This window comes from Hetaerina americana, unplaced genomic scaffold (genome assembly GCF_022747635.1).
Source record: "Hetaerina americana unplaced genomic scaffold, ioHetAmer1.1.p SCAF_6, whole genome shotgun sequence".
In the NCBI taxonomy this organism is placed as follows: Eukaryota; Metazoa; Arthropoda; class Insecta; order Odonata; family Calopterygidae; genus Hetaerina; species Hetaerina americana.
Window position 1 is genome coordinate 89,128,730 of NW_027287205.1, and position 12,338 is coordinate 89,141,067.

The window sequence follows — 12,338 nt, forward strand, 5'->3', positions numbered from 1 at the left end:
TTGCCATCTCCAGTAAAAGTTCAAACAATCACGAACAAAGGTTACTCTATAAGGAATTTCAAAAGTATTACCGTAAAGTGATTTCTACCATGAAAAGAACTTAAAATGATAATGAGTTACTTAATTAGAATAATAAGTCCAAAACTGCATGGGAAATAATTAATGACTGTAGAGGTAAGAAAAATCCATAACTCACTCTCCCAAAACTTTGTAACCTCGAAAATAACACTGCCATTAGCTATTCATCTTTGGCTAATAAATTCAACAAATACTAAGTATCAGCTCCTTGCCCAACTATTTCTGCAGCCAATGTGCTTTTTGCAAATGCACCATCGTCAATGTTTGCCAAGCCCTGTTCTGAAACCAATCTAAAAACTATTGTCTCCTCACTCAGAAACAAATCCAGTGCTGGTCCAGATGAAATAATAATAATACATTTTATTTGTCCAGCGATCAAGTAGCTACAAATGTTACACTTGATATAAGACACGTCAGGGGAAAGTGACAAAATACATTTGTGGATACAAGACACATATCAGGCATTATCAAGAAATTCAGCAATTGAATAAAACATTTTTAATTTTAAGAACCTAAGTAGATTGACTTTAAATGCAGCCACACTTTCATGGCAGCCTCAATCTCAGCTGGGAGTTTATTATACTAAAGTTGAAGGCCCATGAAATTAGGGCCAGCACCTGCATTTTTTGTACGCACATATAAAACGTGCAGCGGCTCATTCTGCCTTGTAGAATATTTGTGGATATCACAATTTTCCACATACTCGGATAGATTCCTTTTTGTATGTACTACTACATGAAAAATATAAATACATGGCCCTGGCAACGCATCCAATTTTTTAAACAGGGGACGGCAAGGGGCATTGTGTTTTGGAAAACTCATTAGCCGAATGGCTCTTTTTTGGACCCTGAAAATAGCCAAGGCCTTAGATGATGAACCCCAGTAAAGGATACTATAGGCTATGTGAGAATACAATTCACCATAGTATAGTGCACGGAGAACAGCCACTGAAAATGTGGATCTAATGGACCTTATTAAAAAGCAGGCCGAGCGTAACTTACTGGTTAAAGTACTTATGTGTTCATCCCAAGAAATTTGAGAATTGATGTGGAAACCCAAAAATTTGGTAATTTGTACCTGTGGGATCGCCTTCCCGTCAACTTCAATAGAAATTACTTTGCTTGCTTTATTTTTATTTGCAAAATATATTAGGTGTGACTTCTCTATATTCAAATCTAGGAAATTATTATGAGACCAAGAGAGTAAGGTGTGGCTAACCTGGCTTAACTAGCAATTCATCAAAAGTAGGCGATGCAAGAATAATGTTGGTGTCATCAGCATATAACAAGGGGGTAGCACCGTTTATATGTTGAAAACTATCAACAAGGTCATTTATATGAGAAATAAACGAGACAGGCCCAAGAACAGAGCCTTGAGGAACACCTTGATTAAGGACTTTACTTGGGGATACAAAAGATGTACCATTTTTAGAAACAACCACATGTTGTATTCTATTAAATAGGTAGGATTTAATCCAAGCATTAGGTATGCCATGAATACCCCTCCTTTGGAGTTTCTTGAGAAGTAATTGGTGGTCAACACAATCGGAAAACATTGCAGCAACTTCCATTTTTTTTTTTTTTTTTTTTTTTATCTAGAGCATTTAAAGTCTGGGCTATGAACTGATAGTTGGCAGAAGATGTAGATTTATGTTCCCCAAAACCATGCTGAGATGGTGAAATGAGATTGGAAAATTGATTTATTTCAGATATTGCTACGATGCCTCAAAATTCTTCTAAGTCCTACATCCCTTGAGCGACGATACACTTTGGTCAGTGGCTTTTCCACGACTCAAAGGCTCCCTGGCAGGTGGATTCCGTAAGGTCCTTAACGGTACTCATGCAAGCTTCTTTAGCAGCATTTAGGGTGCCATGGTGATGTCCTTTGGGGGAGGATTCCACTTTTGGGAATAGGAAATAGTCTACTGTAAGGTGGTTGGGAATTTTTGCAATGGCAATGCAGGCAGAGAGACCCTCGACTCTGCTCTCTTGGTCGTCCGTCCAAAGACCTTCAGGAGGATGAGTATAGTGCAGATCTTTCACATTGCCAAATTTCCAGTGATGTAATGTTGTGTGCTCTGTCACTTCTTATCAATGCCAATATACGATCTGCGATCAGGAGCACCCTTAACTTACACTCTGAATTCATCACTTTGCACAAACGTCAGGAAGATATTGTTAACAAGTGTTTTTATGCAAACCTTGTGTGATTATAGCGTCATGGTGCTCACGATTCACTTTTAGCCTTGGATCAGGAAGGTTTTGTGAGGGATACTCGACCCGCTGTCTATGCTTGGATGCCTCGCTCTCTCTCTCTGTCATGGGGGGAATTTTTCTCTTCTAGCACATCTAGTATTTTGTTGTGGGTTGGTCATCTTTACTTTATCGGACATGATTTAAGGAAATAAGGAAAGAGCTTAGCGACCGAGTGCCAATGGGTGCACCTCTTGTTCAATAACTTTACTTTATTACTTTCCCTTTGTTTTTTTTTTTTTTTTTTTTTTTTTCCCCCTTGCTTTCTTCATGTGAAAAACTCAAGTGTGCCTTTGTCTGAGAGTGGACGCTCCTGGGCACTGACTGCAATGGGAACACAGCCAAGAGGTTTGATGGATCTATGGATCATCAAAGCAAGGGATTACCTCGTTGCTTCCTTTGGGGGCAAAGCGCGTCTCCCCATTCTATTCCTTGATTTTATCTCTCAGACCCAAGTCCCCTGGGGATCGAGATGGTGCGGGGGCTAACGTACTGGCTTCCCACCATGAGGGCGCGGGTTCAAATCCCGGCGGTGTTGAATATTTTTCAGAGGTATCTCGATCCCTACTTGAGGTGCTTTGTGGAGGGCACTTTGAGTGAGTACGCCGTCCGTCGGATGGGACGTTAAACTGCGGACCCCTTGGCGCCTTTCGTAAAGAGTAGGCTAATGCCGACGCCGGGTTTCTCTCCACCCTTCATCCTTTCCTATCCATCCCCTATGGCGCAAATGACCTTAGCTGTCGGTCGCCTCCCCTCAAAACTACTACTACTACCCCAAGTCCCCATTCGGAATCATTTTCATTTATGATTGGTCTTGGTTTGAAGTTGGCGCAAAAGATGGTGTGGTATTCTGCTCGTATTGTTCCAGGCCGGGGCATTCCAGCCGTTCTACCGAGCGCACTCGCACATTGACACGAAGCGGAGGGAGCCGTGGCTGATGGGGGATGAGGCCCTTCGGCTGGTGAGGGAGGCCTTGAGGACTCGTTACTCACTCCTGCCGTTCTGGTACTCACTGGCACGGGAGCACGAGACCACTGGAGTGCCATACATGCGCCCCCTCTGGTACCAATACCCCTCGGAGAGGGCCACGTTCAGCATCGACAATGAGTACCTGTTGGGTGAGTTGCATTCCCTCGGTCCCCGTGGTGCAACAGGCATTGCGGAGGGGGGAGGAGGGGGGGAGGTAAACGGGAATGTTTCAAATCTGGCAAAGGTAGAGGAAGGAGTTGCTCTCACCCTCTGCATCCCCTTGGCGAGGTGGTCTCTGGTGCATTCGAACGTGAATGACTGAAATTTGTATTAACCAAAAATTAAATAATATTCAAGAGCTTCTTTCTACTGTTATAAATTGCGAGTAATCTGATTTTTGGCATCAGAAGAAGAAAAAAATTTTACCCCGGAAAATATTGTGTAAAATTAAGGTATTATAATCAATACTAAATAACATTCTAGGCAAAGTGTTATTTTATTGACATACAAATTTTCATATTAATTCAATGATTAGTTTAATAGTGGTACTTTTTTTATACATTTGCAAAAACTTATAATTCCATTTGAATCTCCTGGCCTAGGAAATGGGATTAATTGAAATCTCCTCTGGGCTTGAAGGGCTCAAGATGATTCAGCCAAAGCATGCTGATCAGAGTTACTGCAATGAGTTGGTTCCGTAATCATTTCATTCCATAAGATATCCTGAGGAAGGAGCGCTTTTCTTATAAGTGCCAGAGACAATCGCTCATCCCAAACCAACAATGTCCATTGCAAAATCCATCACGAAAATTGCAAGCAAACGCCACACTATGCAATTTCATACTTCATGATGAGAATGATTGTTTCGCTAATGCTATGTGCCGCAAGATATTCTCCTGTTTATTGCTTGAGTGCAAAATGTGTAGCGGCAAAAAAAAGCAAAGAGGCGCGATGCCATTGAGGTTAGCATCCATCCAGGTGCTGAAAAAAGTCAAATTCCAAATGTGCTCGGGACTCGCTCACATATACTCCCAAGCAAGGAGGAGCTCTCTCTCTGCCATGAGCAGAGTGCTCGTTGAGGTGAGCCATCAAATTTTGAACCTACTTCTATTGATTTAATATGCACCCATGATTATTGGCCATGGGAGAATATTGCTGAAATATTTGTGCCCGTTAATTAGGGAGTCTTTATAGGATTACATCGAGGGGACAAGTTAGTGCAAAGAATATCAAAAAGCCTTGAAAAACGAAAGTTAATCATTGAGAATCAGGAATCAGAAGCTCATCTACATAATACCCTGCAAACCGCCACAAGGGGGTGTGGCGGGGGGTGTTAGATCACCACCCTTAACAAGGAACAATACCACATGCAAAATCAATGCTAACATGCAAAACTACACGTACAGCAGCGCACACACCCATGCAAAAATCCCTTCATCCGACACTCATGCAAACACACGTACCATGAATCAACAAAGGACTGCACCCAAGGATGCAGCATGAAATACCAGCTCCCCCCCTACATGAGTACTCCCATTCATGTGAAAATAATAATTAGTTCTTGAGTACTTGGTGGTTGATATTTTGATATTTTTCAGGTGATGCTCTTCTCGTGCACCCAGTGACGGAGGCAGGTGCTCGGTATGTGACGGTCTATTTCCCGGGAGAGGGAAAGGACGTTTGGTATGATTTCTTTACTCTCGAGAAGATCCCAGGAGTGGGAAATGTCCAAATTCCCGTCACAATAGAAAAGGTAATGCTGAAATATCACATGGAGGCTCTGTCAATCATTTCTCTGAATTGTTGTCACAATGCTTTGCCCTTCAGGTGTGCCCTGGTCGTTGACCCTTCCGTGCTGCACTCATCATCTTAATGTTGTGCTCTTTCGTCTGGTGATCATATCATTTGGTCTGATTTATTGTTTGGTGCCTTCTTAGAGTGAACATCCTGAGCACAATCCTCCGTGTTTTTTGAGGGGAATGGCAATTAAAAATTGTGATTTACACTATAATATTTTTATTCACGAAATCCAGGTTTCAACACTTTGTATCGTGTTAAGGTGACGAAGTGTTGAAACCTGGGTCTCGTGAATAAAAATATTATAGTGTAAATCACAATTTTTAATTGTCATTTCTCTCCTATTTGGAAAGTTTCCACATAGTTAAGCCTGAAACTATACAGTTTGTTTATATGTTTTTGTTTCTTGCTCTAATGAGTTACCCCAGCACATTATTGTGGATAGCTTGTACGTATTAACGGAAGTTTAAATTGCGATTTATGCTAAATTTCAATTGTAAGTGGAAAAAGTGTGTGCTTTTATGTGAGCATTGCTTTTACAGTATTTGGAAGTTGCGTGTACTTCTGAAATTTGGTGAAATCTAGAATTGAGGCTTGTCTATGGTAATGGCAAATGAAACAGTTCTCTTAAACTGGTTTTGGTGGCAATCTCTTTAGTTAGCCATTGGGCCTCCAGGCGTGATTGTGTGTGTGTGTGTGTGTCGTTTCAGATCCCTCTGTACCAAAGAGGAGGAACCATCATTCCGAAGAAGGAGCGGATTCGAAGGTCGTCCACTCTCACTCAGGGCGACCCATTCACCTTGGTCGTTGCTCTCGATTCTAAGGTTGGTACCGAGGCGGCCAGCCACGCACTCACCTTCATCTTGCTTGGTCCGCTGTGAGTGACCTCTAAATCCCCTCGCTCTCATGACCACTTTCATTCCATCCGTGCAGGGCGAAGCCTCCGGGATGCTGTACTTGGATGATGGAAAGTCATACGAATTCAGAGATGGGAAATATATCGAGCTCTTTTTTAAGTTTGCCCAAGATAAACTCACCTCAAGGTAAAGATGGAGTTTGTGTGTTGTATCTTATGAAGTATTCAATGTTTGCTTTATGAAGCAGAGGGAGGAGTGAAGGGCCATTTGATGTGATAACGTATGCATGTATGCACTTTCTGTTCCCAGGGTTGTGAATGCCAATTCTCAGTACACCACCAAAGAAAGATTAGAAAAAGTCATTATTATTGGAATGGCGGCGAACTTCACTAGAGCAGAGGTAGAGAGCCAAGGTATGGGAAGTTGTTATTCTTAGAATTGGAGTGATTGGGACGAGCAGGTTGCCCTCTTGCTCATTCATTTCCCACATGTAATTCCACAATTGTGTCAATTCATTTTGCAATCCATAGGACATCTTTTAATGTTTGTGTCATTTCTAAGTTACCCCCGCAATTCACCTTCAATTAAATTTACATTGTTGAACTCATGACCTAGCTTGAACAAGCGGTTTGTTTTAACGCAGCTCTGTACATTACATTCAGCTTAATGAATGTTATGATTTCAGTTTTTAGAGTTTTGTGGAATGTAAATTTGAAACGTTCCCATTTTTTGTGAGGAAAGAATCTTTCAGTAGAGCTGGGTGGTGGTAATTCCAAAAATGTATGTGTCAGCCAAGCTATCACTTGAAAATTAACCAATGCAAGATATAATTAATGCTAATAAATGTGAATGTTGGGAACGGAAGTAGTAAAACAGCTCTGAAAATCTTATAACGGTTATGTTTGGAGACAATGTAACCAGATGTCTCGATTGTTTCCACGTTTTGAGTGTTTCATTCAGGCATCTGCAGTGAAATGTTTTATTTTTTTCCTTTTTCAGAGTTTGGTAAAATGATAGTGGATAGCTACTATGATGATCAGAGTCAAGTCCTTGTGATAAGGAAGCCATGGGTGAACATTGGATCCTCATGGACTCTCCAGTTGTTAAAGTGATGGTGATGTTCTTCAGCTGTTTTCACTTTCATACTGTAGCAATAAGGTTTTTTTGTAAAACCTATTGTATTGTATTGGCAGGGGCAATAACAACGCCAAGAGGAACAAGATTGGTACAAGAAGTCATGATGACAATCATGAATGAGCTGTTGGTACAATTTTATCTGTACATTCCATTTGGAAATAAATTTTGATTTAATTTTATATTATTGAAAATGTTACTGATTTGGACATTGTGTGACTGGTTGGAAACATGGTACATATTTTACAAGTATTTGAAATGTCAATTTTTAAGCTCAACTTTAGGAAATAAATGCACAAAAATGTTTGATGATTATAATTTTTTGTCCTGGTGATGCCGATAAAATCATCTCTGTTTCATTGTAAGTTGTCTGTGTTGTAGTGAAAGGGCAGAGGTGCCTTGTCCGAGGGCGGTTGTCCACGAAGGCGTCTCATTTTGAAGTGATGAGGAGGGGAGAAGAGGTTGAAATGTTGGCGACTGATGTGGTGAGACTAGATTGGGTGGAAAGGCATAAATATGAGGAAGTGGAGGTGTCAAGAGGACCAAGGAAATGGAGGAGGAGGGGATGAGAAGGCATTGATGAATGAGAGTGTCTTCGAATGGTGATCCCGGTCCGAGGGAAAGGGAAGTCAAGGGCTTGGCCCGGAATGGGTTCTCACATGCAGGGGTGAACTCAGTGGAGCTCATTTTGAAATATGTGAAAAGGACACCAGCTTCCGAGAAGTGCATTTGGAGGATGATTTGGTAGAACTTCAATTGGATGTATAGGGATGAGGGAGTAAGGAAGGAAAGCACGCTGGTTGGTTTAATTGATGGAATAAGGGGGGGTGAAGGAGGAGAGGGTGGGGTTGGCCGAAGGGGGAACAAGTAGAACCACTGCTGCTATAAGAGAGAGGGGGACTTGGTCGCATTGATTACTCGCCATGAGGGTGGTTTATTTGAGAGGATATCAGGTCAAATAAGTTTTATCTTTGTGTGTGTCAGTGGTCCGCTGAAATTAGTGAGATCCAAATTTTCCATGTCTTTTACATTTGATTACATGAGAAGTATTTGGTGGGCTCTTTCTTACCCCGTGGTATGGTTGGTACCAGCATGTGTCTTTGAGGGACTGTCAATTGAGTTCTCTTTGCATTCAAAATAATTTCTTATGAATGAATGAAAGAAGAATTCCAAGTATTTTTCACAAACTTTTTAATTTGGTGCTACTAGTTTCGTAGTGCTTGTAGGCGTCATCCTCATGTTCCTTAGTTTCCTTTCCCTCGGACGATTACCTCAGCTCGTAACATTCCTGCTGGTTTTTGGCCGCCGCAACTTCTCTATGAAATTCCCCAGTTTCGTACGTTTTCCCAAATGTTAGCACCCGTTATAATGCCGCATGTGGATTACTCCAGCGAATCCAAAAGGTCAACGAAGGACTTGGAAGGGGTACATGCAGGTAGGTGCCCGAACATAGCCAAAGAAGACCTTTAGGGAGTGTTAGTAAAGGTGTTGCTGTTGAAGGGGCTTGATTATAAATTTATCAACCAATTAGGCGTACTCGCCTTCGGCATGGGTGTGTTAGTGAGCCATCGGGGATTGGAAGGTTCATTTTCGCCCCTTGCGTGTAACTGGGGAAAATGAAACACACATCTCTAACCCCCCCCCCCCTCTCGCCAGTGTCCGTTGCGCTCCTTTCCTATCCCCAGGCTTGTTGCATGGGGAGTAATTAAGTTTGAGTCGTTATGCATTTCTGTCTTTAAATTCCCCTACGAGGAATATAGAGAAGAGTGTAATTACGACGACGGCAGCTTCACCACCGGGCCTACATTAAATTATTAACAAACGAAAACTGAAGAGGAAGCATGGCGGTTTCTTTTTCATTCACTGTAAAAGCGTCAAGTAGAGTTTCCATGGATAAAAAAATCATTTTTTTCTGATTCTCCGATAATTTGTTTTTCATATGAATTTGGTCGGGCGCAATTCCAACGGCTATTGAAGCGACTCAACAGAAAATATTTTAGCTCGTATTTTGTTCGACGTGCAGTTGCAGTATCGAAAAGCGATTCGATACACATGCATCATACAACAGTCAAGAGTCCAACGTTCTACCCCTGGACTTCCGCGATCCCATGTGTATAATATTATATTAATGATCACCGCCATTCATATCGGCGTCAAAATAATGGTCCACGAAACAATTTTCACCGGGGTTCCTGCGAATGAAGCATGCGTCGTTTTGAATGTCTACCAACTCATTTACAGCGCACTACATATTCATTAAGTTGAACATATTGTCACTGCAATTCAGCAACCATCCACGAAATGTTCGAATATTATTCTATAGCTATCAATTCAGTAATCCCCGGAATACTAATGGTCATGCCTCCGCCAATACAAGTCAAGAGGCCATCAGAACGAACAAACCGTTCCACAGCGCCACGGTGTAGTCCATGGGGATGCTTATGACCTGTAACAGAATTTATGTAATGTGGCTGATTTCATTATCTGTTGACAAATCTAAAATCGCCCGCAGCGCCGCTCAGCTGCTGAATCACTCAAACGGAGGGTACTCCTGTCATGAGTGAATCTAGTTTTTTGTTGATTTTGCTTTCCTATAATTCATTATGATATGTTGGTCTATTATTATAAACGATTCCAAAGTGCGTGCCATCGCCATGATTCGGCCACCACATTCATTTAATCTTGATAATGAGGCGTATTTCCCACATCTATCGGAATTAGTCTTGCATTGCGTCGACGATTTTCGTAAAATTGCGATTGCGGTCATCAAATAAGGAATATCCCTCCAGGCGCGCGAGGACACCATTCTAGCATTTTCGCCGATTCACCTTTTCTCAGTGGCCAAGTATCGATCACATCCCCCGCAAGAGTGCTAATTATCTCCCCTCAGATTGGCGGGAAAATGTCGCCTCCTCGAGCAGCTATTTGCCCGATGGATTTCCCAGGTGCCGTAAAAAATATTTCCTCGTTGGAAAAATGTCAGCAGTGTTTTCTTTATGGTACAGATGTTATTTTCTTAATCCCAATAGCATATTCCTACTCCGCAGATAAGTTCACGTACCTAGTGAATCGTAAATATCTTCCCAGGAGATTTTTTCGTTCAATATTAAAAATGAATGGCAAATCTTCTGCATGCTCTAAAAAGCCAACGCGATTTCATCGGTTGATGTCCGAGTTTCATCTCTGAGCCGCCTTCGAATTTCACGCGACTTCGCCATACCTAGTACTACCTCATTTCTTTTCCCGTCAATCCATATCACCTTCTCCATACCTACATTTCAAAATCCTCTTATCTACTTCTATCTTCTTACTTTAATGACTACGTTTCCGCGTCATACATAACTACGCTCCATATCAAAGTTTTAACAAGTCTTTTCTTAGCATCCTTACTCAATGTCCCTGTCATCAATTCCCTCCTCCTTGTAGAGGGGAGGGGGTGACCGACAGCTGAAGTCATTTGCACCGTTAGGGATGGATGGGATTGGAGGAATGGTGGAGAGAAACCCAGCGTTAACCAACTTTCAACGAAAGGCGCCGACGGTCCACCAAGGTTTACCGTCCCATCCCACGGATGGTGGACTCACTTGAAGTGCTCGACACATGGCACCCCAAGTAGCGATCGGAATACCACCGAAAGAGATCTGTCCTCTCCAGGATTCGAATCCGGACCTGTGGGGTGATAAATCAGGACGATAGCCATTACACCATCCCGGTCCCCTCCCTCCTTACGAAACCTTCTAAATCAAATTTTTTCCTTACGTCCCTGCTACTTCGACCATTTTCGTCCAAAGCCCCTGCGAGATAAGTAAACTGTTCTACCCACTCTAGTTTTTGCCCTCCTAATTTAACGTTTAACTCAGCCGTTCTCTTTCTGGAAAACCGCATAACCTTTGTTTTATTTAAATTTATCCTCATAGCATACCTATCACACTGACTATTTAAAGCACTCCGCGATGCTTGCAACCCCTTGGCTGACTGACAAACTAGAGCTTGCTCATCAGCAAACCTAACTGATTTTACGAATTACCCGCCCACTTTCATTCTTACCTCCAGTTCTTCCCATGCCTCTTTAACCATTTCCTCTGCATACGAGTAGATGCTGAACAATGGCCGGTGATAATGGACAACCCTGCCTGACTCTTCCTAACACTGCCTATCCGGACTTTCCGTCCCCCACTCGCACCTGAGCAGTCTTGAGACGCCTAGAGGCCTTGTGCAACACATTCATTAATTATACCTATTCAATCCATCTGAGTCCTCCCTAAATCTACTTAATAAACAAATACCTCATAATTGTATTCTATGTTCCTCTCTATTACTGGCCTTATTACTCCCCTCCCCTTCCTGAACCCAAACTGATCATCCCTCATTTGCTCTGCTCTCCATATTCTCGTCGATTTTTCTGAGATCCACTCTAGCTACGTATAAAATGAAACTTGTGGTTCTTTAGTCCTACCATATTGCTTCCTTTCCCTTTTTTGGTATAGGAACTAATTCCGGTCTTACGAAATCTTCCGGCCAAATCCCTTTCCTATAAACGCTGCGAATTAGTCCATAAAAGCTCTCCCTCCCGCCATATCCTGAACCTTTAAGTATTTCCGCAGGAATGTTGCCCACCCCCACGACCTTATTTCAACTCATTTTCCCTTAATGCCCTTTCTATCTCACCATCGATCAAGCCTGGAGCGGAACTATCGCCTTCCACGTCACATTCTCTTTCTTTGTCTAAGCTTCCTGGACTAATGTCTTCACCACACAATTCGTCGATCAATTCCTTCCATCTCTCTTGAATCTTCCTTGGGTCAACCAATAATTTACCTGACTTACCTTTGATTGTTGGAAACGATTTTCCCTGTCTTACTTCCTGAGGGCGCTTTAACCTTTCCGCATAGTGCACCAATGCCTGCCTCATTTTTGAACTTTCCACATCCTCGCACTGACTTCCGCGACACTTCTTTTGTTTTATTTATTTTCCAGCTAAGTTTCTTATTTGATATTTATAATTTATTTTATCTGTAAGTTTAAATAACTTCATTTCCTTCTCTCTCTTATCTTTCTAATCATTTCGTCCATAATCCATGGCATTCTTGTCCTTTTCCTAGTTCCTGTAGTTCATTTTACGGGATCCCTTTTTGGACATACGTATTACCATGTTTTCTCTATAGCACCCAATTCCCTTTCCTTACTCCTAAATTTCTCTAAAGCCTACCAATACCCCTTCCTTGTCAGTCCAATTAATGCTTCTATGTTC

At 42.0% G+C, this 12,338-nt stretch overlaps 1 protein-coding gene across 1 annotated transcript in view; it reads left to right on the forward strand.

Moving 5' to 3' along the window:
* Positions 1-7,269, forward strand: part of GCS2alpha (glucosidase 2 subunit alpha) — a 30,905-nt gene extending 23,636 nt beyond the window's left edge. The window contains exons 12-17 of the mRNA XM_071593631.1: positions 3,199-3,448; positions 4,898-5,052; positions 5,807-5,920; positions 6,030-6,139; positions 6,263-6,366; positions 6,953-7,269. Coding sequence (XP_071449732.1) covers positions 3,199-3,448; positions 4,898-5,052; positions 5,807-5,920; positions 6,030-6,139; positions 6,263-6,366; positions 6,953-7,065 — 846 coding nt within the window. The 3' untranslated portion in view covers positions 7,066-7,269. The remainder of the gene's footprint in view (positions 1-3,198; positions 3,449-4,897; positions 5,053-5,806; positions 5,921-6,029; positions 6,140-6,262; positions 6,367-6,952) is intronic.
* Positions 7,270-12,338: the final 5,069 nt, after the last annotated feature.